The sequence below is a fragment of the Papilio xuthus genome, unplaced genomic scaffold (genome assembly GCF_000836235.2).
Source record: "Papilio xuthus unplaced genomic scaffold, Pxut_1.1 DF828142.1, whole genome shotgun sequence".
In the NCBI taxonomy this organism is placed as follows: domain Eukaryota; kingdom Metazoa; phylum Arthropoda; class Insecta; order Lepidoptera; family Papilionidae; genus Papilio; species Papilio xuthus.
Genome location: NW_013530507.1, coordinates 4655761 through 4676557, shown reverse-complemented (window position 1 = coordinate 4676557; position 20797 = coordinate 4655761). Strand labels below are relative to the sequence as shown.

The window sequence follows — 20797 nt, the reverse complement described above, 5'->3', positions numbered from 1 at the left end:
GGCGCCATTAATGTCATTATATGTAGACGCATGACGTAACTATGTAATATTTATGTACTAATATGACATCTCAATTGCCAGAGCTATACCTCGTTAAGGCCAGTAGTACACAACTGCGAAAGCGAACCAAAACCGAAGCTATTTTTGGTATATTTTGTTTTGTTCTGAAATTTAAGAACCGTTAAGCTGACAGACCCACAACGTAATACAAAATTTATAGAACAAACTCTGAGTTCTGTTGTGTCTCCAGGCATTACACCGCAGTTTCTGTTCGCTTTTAGGCCTGTGTGCTACAGTCCTGTCAAGCGAGAAAAAATATACCTGGTTCGCCACCGCACTAATTAAAGTGCCACTGAGACACAAAACAAAACAAAACATGACATCGTTATTCTTATTTTATTAATAATATTATCTAACAATAATAAATACAAGACCTAGATTTTTGAAATCAGATACACAGAATCTAGGTCATGTTGCTGACAAAACAATGCCCTGTTTAAGAGGAAAGAAGATAGCGAAGTATCAGTTTGTGATGTTAATTAACGTCATAACAAAACAAATAACGTGAAACTTGGTATGAAAATGATAAATTCTAACTCGACGTACAAACATAATACCGCATAAACGCGCTTCCGAAAGTTCACCGCAATTGAATTATTTTCACGCTCGACAATTTGAAATACGATAGTGTAATGCGGCTAAATGGTTAGATTTGTACCGCGCGTTATTTTGCGTGTTGTATCGGATGTACGAATGTCGAAATATTAAGTTCATTTCATTTGCCCGTATTATACAAAACGATGATACTCTTTTCCTTTTTACGTCACTAAACTGTTATATTTGTTTTGATGAAGCTTTAAATGGGGACTAGAAAGCAGTAGTTTATTAACATTTCTTTTTATATGTTTATATTAATCCGTAATTATTCAACTTTAAGAATCTGTAAACAATATAAGCATTTGTCGATCTTTGTAACGTCATCTAATGGAAAGCAGGATAGGAAAAGTTTAGTTGTGATGTCATAATGTGATCATTAATTTTAATCCTTAGATTAAGAGATGAACGAAGATTCTCATGCATGAGCTGATAGCTTCAAGATAAGGTGATTAAATTTCCAACATGGAAAGTTCTGGAAGGGATAAACTGACTAAGGGGAACTTTTGAAATAGGGTCTAAAAACAACTTTGGATATGAAACTAAGAATCTTTTTTCAATACAAAATCTGAGGCTTAATTTTAAAACTTGTTCTAGGACATATCATAAGCCTTTATCTGCTCACTATTAGACTTTCACAGTCTTCCTAGGTTAAAGTTCACAGTAAATGGCTTCGCCTACAGTGGGTAAGCATAAGGGTATTGGAGTTTATTAAAAATGTATGTATTAGTAAAGAAATAAAATGTTCCTACAATAATATAATAATTTCTTTGTTCATGGCTAGTGCACTGATAGGCCACGAGATAGGCCCAGCCTAGTTCGGGGTCTGCAAGATAATTCAATATATATTATTCTAATGTGTTTTTGTGAAATAAATTTATTCTTATTTTAATAGAGTACCCATTAAGAACAATGATCAAGTATTCAAGGCCATTTATAACAATTTATTCGAATATATTTTGAGCTCTTTGTAGTTAAAGCTATTAGCATACGAATGTATCTCTCTTGTCGGCCTTTCATCTTTGATTAAATTTGTTTCGGGTCTCGGTCACTAACCCACCTGGACTGTATCTCACAGAATAAGAGTAGTTACATTTAAAATTTAGAACAAGCAGGGAAAATATTCTAAAAAAACTTTTAAGCATTCATTTATTTTTGGACTTATAACTTAGAGGTATAAATAATGTTCTTACGTCAACATTAAGGGAAACTGTAACAGGAAATTTGTCATTATTATTGTTAAATGTTATTGAAATCTTCTAATTAGCTTTAGAATAGATATAATATTATTATTTTATTTACATATTTTCATATAGTCACATGGTAATGAAAAAGAAATAGTTCCCATCATTTACTTTTGGAAATAACGCAAATTCAAAACGCGTTCAAATTTTTAAACATGCCTTCAAGTCTTACATTAAATTTCAAAGGCAACTACAAACTTTACATTATATAGCTTGTGAAAGCAAAGTTTGCACTAACATCGTACACAATCTAAAAGTAATCAATCAAACATCTGTTCGAAACAGTAGTCATTTGTCTTGTAAAGTTTCTTAGTTTAATTTACTATGAAATAGCAATTCAGAAATATTTTGAATAATGATAAACTAAGAAATAATCGAAAATTTGAATTTAGAAATAAAAAAGGTCACTAATGTTAGGAAGAAAATCCGACACTGTGCCGGTGTACTGGAACAACACTAGCCTTACTATAATTTCGATATGTTCCCTCACTAGTAATCCCGACACTAGACTTTGTAACGAAAGCACGTCATTCGCGCCAAAGGATTGTAATTAATAATATTTATTGAAAAATACTAAACTTATTTTTCTTAACCTTAATTGGTTAAACAAATTAAACCATTATTATTCCTGAATTTCTATTTTTGTTTATAATACGATTATCGCTTTTTTATCGATTTACTACATAATATAATCGTTTACTAAAATTATAAAACACCGTACTATATGTGTCATCACTACATATTCATCTTGAACATTCCCTACTTATTTCTACCTTTAGATTGCATAAATATTTTCCTGTTTATTTGATATCTGCTGTTACATTACTATGTACTACATATGTATTAATTATATAGTGTCTGAAGATTTACCTAAGAGTTGAACTTTTGTAATTATTTTTTATAACTCGACCATTATTAACGGATTAATCATTGACAGATAACAGTTAAGATTACTCATTTATTTTTTATATCGTGAGAATTATTTTCTGTTATATCTTATTGTATTATTTTTGTTATTATATTTAAATGAAATGTTTTATTCTTTTGTGATTGATAAACGTAAACGTCTAACATATTACGTGCAGTCACCCACTCTTACTGATGACCTGATTTTAATAATTAAAAAAAATATTTGCTTGGCCAATATTTGTGTACTATTTAAATACACAAGGTCCTTTAAATTATATTTTTATAGAAAGGTAATTTTATTTATGTATATTTCAATGCGAGATCCGTGCAAAGGGAAATCCCTGCTTCAAAAGGAAAAGATTTTGTACAGTCGTCGGAAAACAGTTGGAAGTATCTTTACGAAACTATACCTACACATATGTAAGTCGTCACTTTTTCTTGCGATGGAATATGAAAGAGGAACGATGTTTAAAAAAGATGAAACTAACTTGCACAATCTTTGAAAGCACTTTATTAACACGCCGTGGTGTATTTTTGTTCTTACTAATATTAAAAATGCGAATGATTGGATAGATGGACGTTTGTTTGAAGATATTTCCAGAACGGCTTCGTGGATATCCCTGAAATTTACCATAGATGTAGAATATAGTCTGAGAGGACACATAGGCTACTAATTAAGATTTTTTTTAATTCCGCGCAGACAGAATCGCAGGCGACAGGTAGTTTTATAATAAGATAAACTTCCTGTCCGTCGTGTTAACCATAGCTAGCATACCTATAACAATGAACGGAAATAGAACCTTTGATTTCTTATTAAAACCTCATATTATAAAAACCATCATCAGTTTGTTACCAGAACGTGTCACCTTCTAAACTGATTTCCCATATGTTTTATAAACATCTGTAAAACGAGCTGGTATAGCGTGAGAACTCCATCGAGTTTCTCAAAGATATAACTTGATTGAACATATAACAGTTATAGACTAACTTGATGTTTTGTAATGTGTAATTCAAAGATTTTGTTCTATAGCAATCGATGGGCTGAAATAGTACGTAAGTGAACACATAACATTTTATCTAAAAATAGGTTATGTAGAAACATAAAACTGATTTATAACCTACAATACATAGGCGATTTCAAGCGTGACACAAACATACACAAACAAGCCTGTGTATATATTCGATTAAGTATCAACAGCATACCAACGATTCAAAACACTATTGTGGCTACTGCGACTCCAAACAACGCGCTCTATTATTATTGATCGAAATGCCTACAATTGATCTGCTTTAGTTTCGTCAGTCATTGACATTAATTGCTCGCAGCGAGGAAAAGACTATCAGTGCATGGTGGAGTGCGGGACGGGTTAGCCGTCTGTCGAGTGTCGCTTTTGTATAAGCTCAGTGCAATATTTTCGGGGTCGCCGTAACGTGTCTGGTTATCGAGTAAGCCCGGTCGCATTGTGCTATGCGCGTTGGCCGAACGCGCACGGCTTTCGCCCGGTCGCCGCCCGCGCACCTACGATACAAAAAAATGACGTTCATCCATAACTCCAGTTGACGTTCGCGCAAACTGTCGTACAAACCGATACGATGTGTTGTGCGGGGTTCACAAACTACCTGTTCCACAAACTAAGGAAGTATACATGCGGACTGGCCGGCCGGGAGAGTGAGTACTACTTGCGTTTGATACTATTTGCGGCTTTGGTGTAAACAAACGCACATGTACACTACCATTGACTCTACTTTCGATTTTAGAATGTTTCCGAATTGTCTATGGAAAATTACTCAATATTTTGTCTCGTCTCCGATTGTCATTAACTCGTCTGTCAGAATCAGCTGTTTTTACGAAGTTCAGTTGAGTTCATTACAACATTAGCTAACCAATTAAATGTGTTCTAATAAAGTTGTTAAGAACATTCTCCTTGAAACACGTTTGAAGCTAGTTTATTTGTTCATGTTACTCAAGCCGTACCAAGCGCTGTCATCAATATACAGTCTCTGCAGACCTCAGGCAACTTTCTAGAAACGTATCTTAGAAACTGCATTACGTACGCAACTAAGCATTATTATTAATTAAATTCCGAATATATAATTTCCTAAACCTCTTTATCATATTTAGTATGGAAATAGTGTGAAAATGTTACTAGTAAGTTAAGTAAAATTTACTTTTTTCCCGCGTCCTCCGTGTCAACTTCCAAATTTTTTAAAATTATTGCGAAAATTAACACAATTATAGAATAATAATATTTATTACCTTTTTCATTGAATTCTTAATCAACTAGACATATAATAAATAATCAAATGGTCATAAGTGCTATCCATTCCGGTGATAACACGGACAGCACTCTATATATCCTCGTATATTTTATAAACATTGCTCTTATTTTAGTACACTCATCTCAAGGTAAATATTGTTTATAATTTAAACGAGTGCGGGATAATTTAAAGGCGATTTTAATGAATATATTTTTTATATTGCGAAATAATCATCGCTTTCGTCACGCTCCGTGGACATTACGTCACCAGTTAAATAAATAAATTGTTCTTGTCCTAGAAAAGTGGACAGTAGCTTAAATTATTTTATAACAGTAACTATTATTTCTTATTGGTAAATATGCAACAAAAAATAACCTCATTTTTCAACAATGTTTCAAAATAAGAATGTGTTGGCACGTTTCGAATTGGCTTGATTAAAAAAAAATAAGAATATTTTTAAAAATAAAATGTTCCAATATTTCAAATGGAATTTATTTTATTAATTTAATAGTAAAGTAATGTAAAATATACTGCCATAAATTTTATATGATTGCAGTTTTATTTACAAGACAAAAATTTTTTTGTTCAAAATTTGTATTTTTTATAGACCGTGTCTTAAATATATGCTCTAATAAATTCAATTAAAGTAAATTATTGTCATAATATATTCATATCTTTTAAACATCATAGTGACCTTTCAAAGTATCAACTCGGAAGTAATTCGTCACGACTTTTTACAAGCTTCCTCAAGTCGAATTAAGCGGTATCATTAAATTTAAGAAAAATTTAATTCACAAACAAAAACATAAACAATTTTATACAAGGAAAGAATTGCATCAATTAGTTTGTTATTTACGCTTAATTTGTTTAATTTTAAAGAACATGATATAAATATTTCTATGGAAATGGACCATAAATATGTCGGAATATTAATTAATTTGGATGGATGTGGCATGGATACGGGTGGCACAAGATCGGTCATCGTGGCGATCTTTGGGGGAGGCCTATGCCCAGCAGTGCGCGTCTCATGGCTGAGTAGATAAATAGACAGATAGATTAATTAATTTGTTTTTAATTATGAGGTTAAGGAATTATTTATTTTAAGTAACTCTTATTTCTGTATTTTTCGTAATTCATGTGTTTTATTCTGAAATTCTGAACTGAAATTAAGCTTACAATGCGTGTAGGCGCGTGCGAAAATAAAATGTTTATTTGTTCTTAATATTTATTTAAATTTATATTTATACCTGCTTACAGATTTAGCAGTTTGAATAATAGTAACGTAACGCATTGTTTTTTCTCCTAAGCGGTAAATACAAGGAAATGCTTAAGTAGATATTACGGGAATATCGATTATTATGCTTAACAAGTACCTTATGTATGATGAAGTACATAAAAAAGAATTATTAATACATATTTATTGGGCTTTCCCAAAACATAAGTAGTAGGCAACAAAAGGTATGTACTAAACATAAATAGTCGATACATCTTTAGACCATTGAGGAAATATGGAACATTTCGAAGAATAAATCTAAAATGTCAAATATTTTATTTCCAATTGAAATAAAGCGTGCTGGCCTTGACATGGCGGCCAAACATTATCCTTTTGTCTCAATTGGCCGGTAATTGTCGGGGACGTCTTCAGTTCTATTCTCAGATACAATTTGCACTTACCGCTCTCGTCAAATTGCACCTTAACTGAGATACGAGGGGTAAACTTTATTATCTTAAATACCTATCTGAATGTATAGCGCAGCGGTTAGACCACTTAGACTTTATATCGTGGGACCTGAGTTCAAATACTTACTCTGCTGGCGCATCGACCCAAAGTGGGTCTTGGCCTCCGACACAAGAGATCGCCAAAGTCGCCTGACTTGCGCCTTCTCCTGCCAGTCCATCGCTTGTAGCTCCCGCAGATCCAGCTCTACAGCGTCTCGCCAGCGGTACCTGGGCCGACCGATGGGTCGGCGGCCAGTCGGGGTCCCGAGATATGCTGCTTTGGCCTTTCGATCTTCCCCCATCCTCATGAGGTGGCCCAGCCATCGGAGACTGTGAGCTTTGAGTTCAAATACATATGGTTTATATGCAAGAATTGGATTAGTATTTGAATAATGATGCTTATGTTTAAACTAGACACGCGTTTGCTTAAGTGTTGGTTACGAACACATTTTCTATTTTAGTCGACCCCGATTGGTTAAAATGCAGAGAGACGGAAGTTATTTTTAGCTGGAAGTTACTATATTGTAACCGCTGTCCTTTTTACCTGACAGACTGACGTGTCGTAAACCCTCTTCCTGGTATTTTTTTAACCCAAAATTCACAATAAGAATTCCTTACGAAACAAGATTTAGATGAATTTACATATTTAACTGTAAGACTATTATTTAAATATTTCTGGCAGCAGTAAAATTTATTCATTATTTTTTAAAGTCTATGAAATCATAACAACAATATTACTTACCTAAATATTTGGAATTTTTCTGACCATATATTTTAGATTTTTCCAACACAAATATGTACATAACTAAAAAAAAGCGTGTAAAATTATAATACGTATACTTATTAATTTTTAAACGACCATATACCCTGGAAAATTAATTGATACATTCAACACAAAGCGTGAAAATTCTTATAAAAATGACATTTTTTTCCACTAATTGTCCAGTTTGAAATCTGGTGTTAACCAACGCCATCTGGTTATAAAATTCGCTATAGATTAAATAAATAACTAAATCACATTTTTTTTAATATAAGCCGTGTAACAGAAAACTATACACGTAAAAAACATTTTTTTAAATTTTAAACAGTTAATATTAATAAAGCTTTATCGATGTTTATAGCTAATTATAATCGATTTATTTGAATGATATATACAAGTGTTTTAAAATCTATATGAATTTGTGTTTTTATTTTTATTTGTGTTGTATTGTGATGTTTGTGAACGTGAACTGCATGGGGTCCGTCGTGGCTTTTAACTGTACCTATCGATAACTGACAAACTAAAAAGAGCTTTGTGGGCAAATATTTTTTTGTGTTACATCCAAAATGCCAAAAGGTAAGTATCTGGCAAAGAACAGTGACTCATCATAAACTTAATGCATGATTTTTTTGTGTAAACCTTATATTTTATCCTTTCCTTATACATTTGGATATTTATTTATCAATATAAAATGTTCGTAGTAATTTCTATGTATCGTTTTTACACCTATCTTAATACTGTCTTAGTGAGAACTCCAAATAAATACAGATTGAAAAAATCATAAAAGAATTAGTAAAATTCACCATGCATAATCCGTTCCTTGGAAAATTCTATGTCTAGATTTTTTTTAATTCTTTGTAAATAATATAAATAATGAATAATGTAAATAATATTTTTACATTAGATATGCTTAAAATATATAAAATGTTCACATATTTGCAATTCGAAATGGTTTGAAACGTAACTTAACTTAGTTATGACTACTTTCATACCGGTACGAATTAGTTTTGTTGAACATAAACAATTATATATTAACTAAAAGTGCGTGTGTGAGACCAAAATCTACATGTTAAAATTTTTCCTATTTTTTTTTCTACCGTACATATAACCATAAATTATATAAGAAGTCTCTTTAATATTATCTCTTAGTCGTGACTAAATGTGGGAGTCGAGACGAGGTTCATGTTAAAGTTAGTTTAAAATCGTACTTATTTGTGCACTATTCCAATTAGGATAAGATCCCTGTCATATCTAGGATGTATATATCTATGAAATTATGTTGAATTGTCCTCTTCTCTGTCTCTATTTATAGAATCGAAAATAACGGGAGCTTATTTATTTTATCAGTACATATGTAATCGTCTCAGTGACATCATCGCCGGCTGCCGATTTCAAGGTTAAAAAAGAATGCTACAAAACCCTGGTGACTGAATAATTTCACAAAATTACCTCGTCATCTCAAAAGCGACGTAATGGTCGTAATTCTACTGACAATTGACATATTCCGGTTTTATTAAGACATATTGATACGGTCATAACATTTTGGAACAGCTACCGATTTTTGTATAATTTACAATATTAATTTAATAAACATTAACTGTTGAATATTTTTTTATAAAATTGTAACTAGAAACTTGGAAATTACGAAGAAACAAACCAGAGCCAGGAACGTATGAATTTATTACAGTAATAATAATAATAATATTTAATGTAGAATTAAACTTTCTTCTTCTCTGTCGTTGCAGTCTTGTCAGACTGGTCGTGGTCATCACGTATCAGTGACCCGCTTTACCAGGCGCCGCCACTCCTCCCTAGTCGCTGCCTTTTTTGTACATTGGTGCAGGGGGACATCCACAGCCGCTCTGATTTGGTCGGTCCACCTCATAGGCGATCTTCCTCGTGGTCTATTGCCCTCAACTTTCCCCTGAAATTAAACTTTAACTAAATTTAAATTGAACAGATTGATTATTAGAATCGAACTTGTTTTTACCATGAAATCGTAAGTAAGAGTTTACTTTCATTTCCCCGATCTTAAATCGGTTTAACACTTAATTGATCGTTGTCAGTTTTCGAACACATTAATTAATACGCTGATGCTGTGAATGAAATATACGACTAGAACATCTGTTCTAGCTATTTTAACGTCTCAGTTGGACTCTAAATTTCAATTAAATTTACCATTACTTAGTTCTAAACTGGCTTTCAAATTGAAATGGTTTAAAATTAATATTTTATATGAGATATGTTTAATTATGGACCTTATGCATTAGATTATAAAGTCCACAGATGGTTACTATTCAGGCAGAAGAACAAAACATGTTAACACGCAAAGGCATATATTTAATTTTTCAAGCAAACATTTTCTAATACAAATTACAAATAAATATAGACATTAAGGTTATTCAAAATAAAGAAAATAGGATTCCGGGTATGAAAAAACTAAGATAAAGACGAGATGACAAAAAAAACTGAAAAAAATATCTTTGTTTAAGTAATATAAAATATCTAATTACATTTCTCAAGTCAGGAAACAAAAGAAAAGTCGTTAAGATTTTTTATTTATTAAAGGATCAATACCAGTATAAAAGATTTCAATGTCATAAAACTGAGAAATTGAAGCGTGCAAGTACAAAGTGGGTTGATTTGCCGTCTTGAGTTACACTATTTGACGCCACTTGAATCAATGGAACGCCATTGGCTCATTGTTTAATCGTCTGTTTTATCAGCTGTAATGGCCATTGGAGTCCGTGCATGCGACTCATTATAACACTCATTCGAAGTGTATACCAACTTTAACAAACCCACTTTTAAGGACTATAACTTTCAATTTATTCGTATTGTACTTCAATTATTATAATACAAAAAAAAACCTTGGTCGTAATCGTAACCTTAGGCTTGTAGATGTGAAGTATGACAAGTATGTCTATCTTACTTCTTACTAATATTATAAATGCGAATATTTGGTTGGATGGATGTATCTCTCTGTGGAAGAAAACATGGGCTACTAATGATGTTTTTTAATACCGCGCAGACGGAGTCGCGGGAGACCGCTAGGTATTGTATAAGGATTTCTAAAGACTAGTAGAACAAAGAATAAGTAGATTATTTAAAGAATTTAAAAATATTTAACTATAAATATAAAGGCTTTATTCGTAATTCTTCATTGTTAAATTGCATTCAGTTTCATGCATCACAAAGAAGTTTTTGTGTAAATTATTTAGTTAAAGACACAACACATACTCAGTGAAGTATTAATATTTATAATGTTTTCTCGTGTCTGGCGACATTGTGTCTGCTAGCAACTGCGGCGTAGTAACCTTATACTTTTTTATCTTTTTACTTCCTTAAATCATATTTTATATTACTTGAATATTTACATACTGTTTTATATTAAGTAGTTTCTCCAAAAACATTTAATACTAGCTGTCGTCCGCGGCTACGTCCGCGCAGAACTAAAAAAAACTTAATAAGTAGCCTATGTGTTCCTTCAGAGTACGTTTTACATCTATGCCAAATTTCATCGGGATCCGTTCTGCCGTTCTGGAGATATCTTCAAACAAACATTCGTCCATCCATCCATACATACATCCAAACACTTGCATTTATAATATTAGTACGATAAGTTACAAATATACAAGTTTATTGTTGTTTTTTTTTTTAATTATGATATTTATAACCCTTTAAGTTTGATTAGTGATTGAAAACAATTTGTTTTTTTTTTTACTTTTACACAAAGTATTGTTTATTTCTTAAAGTGTAAGTACAAAGTGTAGTGTTCACATTTTGTACTTCAGATAAATTTGATTACAATGACACTTGATTAATTGCTCAGAAAGATATCTTAATGAAAACTAGGGGATTCCCCAATTAGCTTTTGTTTCCATTTCTTTGTTTTTTGACGTAATACACGCACACATTGACACGTCCGTAAATAATCTCATTTTCTAAGAATTTAAAATTAGGTTAAAGCAAATTTTTATAACCATGCACCTTGAGATTATTGAACAGTGACCTTTTTTATATAAAAATAAAATGGACAATAAATTTCTCCGCTCTCGAGAATATTTGCCAAGACTTGTATCAATACAATTTCATTCTTTATTACTTGTCTTTACAATATTTCTGTCCACATTACAATATTTGCAATCATATAGTGTTTCTTATCGACAAAGGCCATAATATTTTTAACGAATCTGCATCTTTTAACGTAGACTAATTCATGTAATTTAAATAATTAAACAATAAATCTTCAAAAATATTCATTTTGATATCTGAATTTAATAATTGTTTTTACATCTAGTATTTTGCATTTTGTAATATTAATCATACACTTCAATTTAAGAAGCGTTACATTCACAAAAACTAGAAAGGTTACCTTGTTTTTTTGTTATAATGCATAAAACTTGTGTTATAATACAAAGTAATACCGTACAACAATAATGATTGTAAATTTACATAAATGTGTAAAAACTATTATTAATCAAAACTCGGTATTCACAGAAATCCTCACATTGTATTTCCTTCTGCACTACCCAATGCACTTTTAACTCCATCTTTACAAGTAAATTAAAAAAAAACATAATTAGTAGCCTATGTGTTCTTCCAGACTATTTTCTACGTCTATGTCAAACAGCTCGATCCCTTCAGTCGTCCTAGAGATATCTTCAAACAAACATTCATCCATCCATCTAAACATTGGCATATAAAATATTAGTAAGATATTAAGATTGTTAATCTATTTAATGTCGTTTTATTTAATACCTTTTACTCCATTTTTATGACTGTTCTTTGTTTAAAAATTCTGTTTTTGAATCTTACGTACAAGTATCGTATTCGCAAACACGACATCAATAAATGCATTTCAAAATCGTCCTTTGCGACACAAACTGAACCTTACACTTGGTTAACAACATCGCCCACCGACCCGAACATTCATTACGATTACAAAGACGACGTCATACGTTATTTCCATATACTGACGCACATGATCTTCGCTACTCCAAGGCGTTTTCTACTCATTTACCTAAACAACTATAGTAACTAAGCCAAACACATAAATTTTATAGTTCTCAAGCTCCTTGTTACACTCATCACTGTCAAAGATTTAGTTCTATTTTAAGGACCTGTTATTTATTATATATGAATAATTGAAGCATCTATTGAATACAACACCAACTTACTATATCATTCTCTTCTTAGCTTTTATTTTTTAACTATTTAGGCTGTCTCCTGAAACACAGTTTCAACTAGTTCAGGAGACAGAGCCCCCAAAATTGTGAAAAATGTTTTTTTTGTGCTAAATAAAGATTTTTTTTATTTGGTATAATTAGCCTTTTTTCGCTCTTCTCATCTTCGTGATTGTCCAATTTGAGAGATGTACATATGTATGTAATGTGGGATACTCTAAAAGAGCAAACTTATTTTCCAATTGTAGCTTTTGCTTTTCTTGATTGGATTTGTTTGTTCACAGGCGACGCCGATATGTCGCTGAAGCAGGGCAGCGGCACCGGCAAGGTCCACTTCGGTGGTCTGGACGATGTGTCCCTGTACGGCACGCCCGTGGAGCCCGCGCCACCCGCGCCCGACGCCAAGCAGGGCTTCCTGCGAAACCAGCTGCAAGCACTCTTCCAACCGACCGACAACAAGCTAGCAATGAAACTCTTCGGCTCAAAAAAAGCGTTGATGAAGGAGCGCATCAGGCAAAAAGCGGCCGGCCACTGGGTCATCCATCCGTGCAGTAGTTTTAGGTATGTACCTTTTCAAGTTTATCAATATCCGAGCTTAACAAATGAAATATTAAGTATCCAGCTATATTAAATTAATACAAATTAAAAAGTAGGTTCTTACTGATTTTTGCTTTATAAGGAAAAATCATACCAGCACTTTAAATTTTCCAATAGTCATTTCAGTCGACGAACGACTCGAATCCATTGTCTTTGCACTATAAACAGATTCAAGTGCTGGTGTCGATTGCTTGGAAACAATGTAAGCAATCTTGTTAAGATTTAACATAACATAAAATATTTATTCCGCAATACATTGGACGCGGCGGGGCTTACGAGCAGTTAAAAATAAAGAGCTATCACGTTTGCAATAAAACAGTTTTTGCAACTGTGTTGCTCGTATCCTCTTGGTTACGACGTCCGCGACGTCTGGAACTCGTCTACTTTAAATATCCATTGCGAGAATCGCATATAACAGAAAGCTAACGCACCGTGATTATACATTGTATGATTACAAATTATTATTGCTATTATTCCCAAACAAATTTTTATAGAATTAAAAATATAAGCTGGATATATGACACAGATTTGCCATTCTTCTTCTCAGTCGCTACAGTTTTAGAATGGTCGTGGCCATCATGTAGGTGCCGTGACTCGTTTCACCAGATTCCACTCTTCCTAGACTACGTCTTTTTTCGTACACATAGCAGGGGGACGTCTACTGCCGTTCTAACCTAGTCTGTCCACCTCATTGGGGATATACCTCGTGCCTTGGTGTCTGTTGATTTGTTCAAAAATAACCCAATATACAGAACGCAAAGTATAGAAGAGACAGACTTCAACTATACTCTATGCGGTCGGCTGTTTCTCAGCAATTTTATAAAATTCGTTTTCCAACTTACTTTTACCATCAACATTTTAAAATATTATGCAAGTTTTGGATAATGTAGACCCAGAATCTGTCTCTCAAATTTTTTTTTATCAAATGTCAACCTCTGTTGTTTGTTTATTAGTTTAATATCCATATTCATTTCTTCCTTATTTTAATGGTATAGCTATTTCAGCTATTAAAAAATTCAACATTAATATAAAATTTCAACTCGTAAAAAACTTCTCGGACATAAAAGATAAGTAAATAGATTCACAAAGGCGGACTTACGAGCTCAATTTAGGCCGCAAATGGTAATTAGCTATACATTAAAAATTCGTATAAAACGCCCGGAAGCTTGTTACTTATTCACTGAAACTGTCGTATTAAATGCCGCGGCGACGCCGACACTGGAATGCAGAATTATTCATCCCCTGTCTCACTTGCAAAACCGCTGTACTTCAAATGAATTGAATTAATACATTCTATGACGTAACACTTTTACTAAACTTGTATCAACTTAGACATAAGTATTAGCTAGAAGCGTCGCACGTTGCAATGACAAAGTTTAAATAACAAATTCATGCTCTACTACCTTTCTATAACTATAAAAATACTTAATTAGTATCCTCCTTACAAAATAAAAATATATGTAATTAAAACTACTAGACCTATAAACTAAGCATCCAAAAAACATTTTGTTAACTATATCTGGCCGTGGACAAACTAACGTATATGCCACGGTCCGGTCGGGCGAAGGAGAACACCGCGGGGTTTAGTGGGTACTCCTGCCTTGATCCCAGGCCGGGAGTCTCACAAGAAACTGCTCCTGCTGCTTAAGCATTACCTGAAGCTGCAGCTAGTTGTTGATTATAAGTAACATTTCAAAACTAAATAATTAATATAGGTCCAATGTAGAACTAGTCTAGCATACAAGTAATTAATTTGTCCATTGCAACCTCAGTTACTAGTCTAATCGCAGCAGAAGTGGTAAAATAAACTTTATTCCTATTCCAATTAGGTTCAATTTCCATTCAGCATACGTATTGTATCCGAGCCTCGAGTGATTGGCAGTCATTAACATAATTTCCGAGTGGCGGCGCGCTATCGTTTATCGGCGAGGTGACTGCTTCCGCTCGGATTGCTCTCTGCTCACAGTCGCAATGCGATTAGATACAGATGCAACACCGATTATAATTCGCGTCAACGCATTTTGCAAGCTGTTTAGATTTCTCTCACTAAATCTACATGAAAGGATGATTTTGTAAACATTTTAAAGGCCGGCAACGCATCTGCGGTTCCTCTGGTATTGCTGATCCATGTGCGTCGTTGAACACCTCGGTGTTCCTGCTGCTCATTTGCCCCCTTCTCTTATAAAAAAATACGAAAACTTAAAAGGTACACTACAACAAGTCAAAATTAAAATACATCACTGCTTTCTTTGATATGATTATCCTTTTTACGCCAATTTTCACATTGATTGTCTTTATTCCTATAATTTATCATTAGGAATTCCAGGGATCTAGTTCATCAATGCAATTACAAAATTGATCTTTTCATAGTGTCGATAATTTGTTAGAAGAAATAAAATAATATTGTCGGAATTTACTTAACAGACAGTTCAATTTACATTGTAAAAATAACTAGTTCTTAGTAATTAATAAATCTGATTGTACCTTTAAGACACTGCGAAAGAACATTCAAAGGACATCTTAGTAGCCAAAATCGATTCTGCCGTTTAAACTACGGGAGGTTACAAATAGAATACAAACTTTTCTTTTACTAAAAGGTGGCAAACAAGCAACCAGCTTCCTAAAATAGCATTTGGATGCATAAAAAATACTTAGCCATTACACGCGGAACTAATCTCCTGCCAGATGGGAATCGATCTAGTAATGTCAAGTTTAGAGAGCGCCGGTGGCTCAGGGGTTAAAACACTTGACTTGTAATCTGCAGGTCCTGGGTTCGAATCCCGCCATGTATTTATGTGTTTTTTTAGTTTCGATTTACATATGTACATTTATCCGAGGTTCTTGCGGTAAATGAAAACAACGTGATGCAACCTGAACATATCTGCGAAGAAATATAAAGATATATGTGTAGTCGTCCAACCCGCATTGGGCCAGTGTGGTTGACTATGACCTAATCACCTCCCTAACTTAGGGTAGGCTCCGAGCCCCTCGGTGGGGACGTATAGTGAGCTGAGGACCTTGAATGTCAAGTTTGACTTAAAATGGGGTTTAAATATGTGATCCCAGTTTATACTATTGAAGAGCATAGGAATAATACCATAAATAGCATGCCAGTAGTCCAATAATAAAATCGACAACGTTACATGTTCATCAAAAGGCATTGTGTTACCGCGGGAACAATGGCGAGCAACGCATCGGCCAACGACAATACAATGCATGCGTCGTACCACTCGTTACGTGAATAGGGCTGCCAGTTTTACGAGTAAAGCTATTCTTGTGACGGACAAATCGACGTTTTGAAACGAGAAATGTTTGGTATGATTTCACTATTGTATAGGAGTAAGTTCATGTGATGACTAAAATTATAAAATCTTTAAAACCAGATATGTTTGTTACGAAACAAATAACGAACTCAAATTGTCAACTTAATTGATATTAATATATTCTTTAAATATAGCTGATTGATAATTGTACTTAACGATGTAAATTAATTATAGATTATTTATAGCTATAGAAAATAAGCACCTTAGCAGCTTTCGTTAGAGAATAAGAGCACCAACTCAGTATTAACCTTTCTAAATAGAAATCTAGAGCATTTAATTTTAATAATTAAATAAATAGCATATCTAATTAAACGAAATTACAAAAGAGTGAAAGTTTTATAACATCCGAAGAAGATATTGAAAATTTAGATAATTTTAATAACGAATTAAACAAGAATAAAGCAGTAATCGGCCCTGATGGATAGAAATCTAGGAAATCCGGCCACTGGATTAATACATTACTAGTTGTATGAACTGGAGATCAAATTCAATGCCAAGGTCCTGGGGTCCTCTACGACTACCGTATCATTAGGACTATCGCCTCGTTGGGTTGACGTTAGCTATATCTAGTTCTTACCAACTATAACGTAGCAATTGTACCAAAGGTTAAATTTTATTTCAATGTAATTAGGGTAGGCTCCGAGTCCCTTAGTGGGGACGTATAGTGAGCTGATGATGATGAGGTACTTTTATATAATGTGTGTGTGTGTTTATCGTTGGGATAAATCGTATCAATACTTAAAAAAATATTTGAAAAAAACAGTGTATATTAATTATTCATCGGAATTGTTTAACGACACAGAAAACACGGACGTGATGTACCTTAAATTTGAAATTCATGTAGTCTGCTCGCAACACCGCCGCGTCTGCCGCCGGCCTTACATCGGACGGAGTAACAATGAAAAATTCATCGCTTGAATATTTCCAATAAATTTGCCTGTCGAATGAGTTACGTATGTTCCACTTGTTCCAATTTATTTATTCCGCCGTCTCTTTATGATAGCAAACATTTTTTTGTTTTTATATATTGAATAACACACGCACAAAAACACGTCATTATCCTATTCATCTGAGTTAAATTAAACATTTTTTTCTATTGATTAAAAACACATTTTACTATAACAATTCAATGAAAGAAATATCTCGTAATTTATAGTTACGGTTTAGTTAAATGTAAACTGAGTTTTTTTTTCTTTTAATTACCATTGACTTTTTTTGTTAAATCAACACCACGGCCATTGTAATGTCTTAGAAAAACTGGATCAATCATTCAAAACGTAGTACGCAGTGATGTGGTCTATTTCTACACGATTTAACACGCTTTACGAGTTCACAAGAAAACCGCTACCTTTTATTATATCAAATATAATAAAAGGTAGCGGTTTTCTTTTTCCTTTTTTTATTATAATAGTAATTATTTAAAAATGTACCATATTTTCTCTGAATCATTACTATGTGTACTAGGCAAACATGAAGCATGGTTTCAATATTGTTCCTTTCGGATTAATGTATGATTATAATTTAATCTCTACGACTTGCACAAAATATATTCACTTTTAATTTACAATACGTTACTTATATTTTTTATATACAATATATTAAAAAGTCACTAACACAAAGAATTGTCTATTGCAATGATGCACGTGACCGTACACGTGAAAGCTCTATTACCAACGCCGTCTCATCTCCCCTAGACATTTGTATAGACCTTGTACAACATCTGCGGTCATGTTACATTTACAACAAAGATCGACACGCGTAATCGATTTTTATGACGCCCTATATTTAGGTTAGATACCTATGATTATCTTTGCTACATTTAAATGATTGAAACCGTCAAATAAACTAATACAGGATGTCACAAAAATCTGCGATTTTTTTACTTTATCTTTTGAAGACTTCAACTTTTTTTTTACTCTTATTTGGTAGGTAACACCAAACGCAAACGTTTAATTTACAATAATAATAAAGTCAATGTTAATTTTTATATATTTTTTAATTCGCAAATTTTCTAATCTAATGCACACGTACAATAATATTAACATACTGTACAATACATGGTTGTTTCTCTCATTCTTTTTTGTTCAAGCAGTAGAATCGCGTTTAAATAAACATTAACACTAACATGTAAAATATTTTAGCGCCACAAATACTCATTTAGAATTCTCATAAAATTCAGATTGTGAAAACATGGCGGTCAACAATTAAAAATGGAAGATAAGCATAGATAAAAAGATCTTCAATTGACTCATGATTACGAGCATTCTCGTGTTTACGTTGTAAAGTTGTAAAGGAACCGCGTTGTATGATTGATGACACATTGCCAGCTGTAAAAAATAAAACGACTACAGCAAAATATACTCTTTGTAGTATGATAGGTTCAAAACAGACACTGCATTTGTTTAACGAGACATGCAAAAAGTTATCATAAAGAAGTACATGTTAATAATATGTCCCTAACAAATTATTTAAACTTTGAGACATTTTCATAAACTAACTAGCTGTCGCCCGCGACTCCGTCCGCGCGGGATTAAAAATAGATGTTGGCCGATTCTCAGACCTACTCAATATGCTTACAAAATTTCATGAGAATGAGTAAAGCCGTTTCGGAGGAGTATGGGAACGAAAATTGTGACGCGAGAATTTTATATATAAGACTAGCTGTCGCCCGCGACTCCGTCCGCGCGGGATTAGAAAAAGATGTTGGCCGATTCTCAGACCTACTTAATAAGCTCACAAAATTTCACGAGAATCGGTCAAGCCGTTTCTTAGGAGTATGGGAACGAAAATTGTGACACGAGAATTTTATATTTAAGAAATATGTCTAAATAATTCAGAACATACGTGAGTGTTTTATGCTTTAAGTTTATGTCCCGAACATTATATTAAAATTAATTTCTTGCATGGTCATTAAAATTTTTGTTCAAAGCAATGCCTACGAAGAACTCGTAGAGTTTTTACTATAAAGTGATTCTATGTAGGCATGAATAACAATTTCCTCGTAGCTTTAATATTCAATATTGGATGAACTCCTTTGAATTGACTTTCTTGTTACGCCCAAGCGTTCGCCGTTCCAAGCTACATTGTTATTACATACGCCTCTAAAGGTTACTTCAGCTTTAGGCATCGTGCACGACCGTCTTAAATATTAGCAATACTTTCTCAGCTTTATACCAAACTAACTGTCGCCCGCGACTCCTTCCCCGTGGATATATAAAATACTTAATATATAGATAAGTTAAATAAAAAGAAGCTCTTCAAAGCATACGTTAGAAAAAAAGAATAGTGTCCTATGTCCGTCTCCTGGCTCTAAGCTACCACCTCACCAATTTTCAACCATATCAGTAAAGCCGTTCTTGAGTTATAAATAGTGTAACTAATACCTTTTTTAAATATACGTATAGATAACATTGAAAAAGTGTTCTGATTTTATTGTTGAGTTTTGAATCAACGATGTCCTGTATCCTAAAACAAAATAATATTTTCTTTAATTAAGGGGTTCTAGGTTTTGTAGTGTTGTTGTTTAGCTAATATAGTCTTAATTAAGGTCATATACGTCGCCTATGTTAAGTTTTAGCGTAAATCTTACTTGGCCCTTTGCAATTCACACATCTTTGAATATTTTCGCAGATATGTGCAAGTTTTCCTACAAGTATTACGGTAACAATTTCGGATAAATACATACAGAAATCGAAAATCGAAAATACTTTCCTACATGACGGAAACTGAACCCAGGATCTGTTGCTTAACCCCTGCGCCACTGACGCTCATAGTAGTCCTAGTATCCTTGAAACAAAATAAAGACATACTAAACTAAGAGTCATTTCTACTATCGGCTCTGTTGCGATATTTTATTGCTTGTTGTAGAGAAAGTTTTAATTAAGAACTATAACAGTGTCACAGGTAGATAAAATAGATGGGTGTTTGTACGCTTAATGAACAGTGGGCCGTTGGGAAACATAAGTAAAACTTTTTTCTTGCTTTATATATGTTATTTATCAAAATATAAATGTATATAAGGACATTGTTATCTAAGATTAATAATTAAATAAGCGAAGAAATCACTTAAAAAAGCGAGCGTATCACGTATCCTCTGGTATTGCTGATGTCCTTGGGCGTCATTGATCACCTCGATGTCCTCGCTGC

At 33.1% G+C, this 20797-nt stretch overlaps 1 protein-coding gene across 9 annotated transcripts in view; it reads left to right on the top strand.

The window, feature by feature from the left end:
• Positions 1–20797, top strand: part of Ih (hyperpolarization activated cyclic nucleotide gated potassium channel Ih) — a 143504-nt gene that overhangs the window by 102494 nt on the left and 20213 nt on the right. For 7 of the 9 annotated variants that reach the window (XM_013307319.1, XM_013307328.1, XM_013307324.1 and 4 more), the window contains one exon: positions 13016–13292. In XM_013307319.1, coding sequence (XP_013162773.1) covers positions 13016–13292 — 277 coding nt within the window. Of the gene's footprint in view, positions 1–3969; positions 4477–7927; positions 8122–13015; positions 13293–20797 lie in introns of those variants that run through there. The other 2 variants (XM_013307322.1, XM_013307323.1) reach the window with 2 other exon arrangements.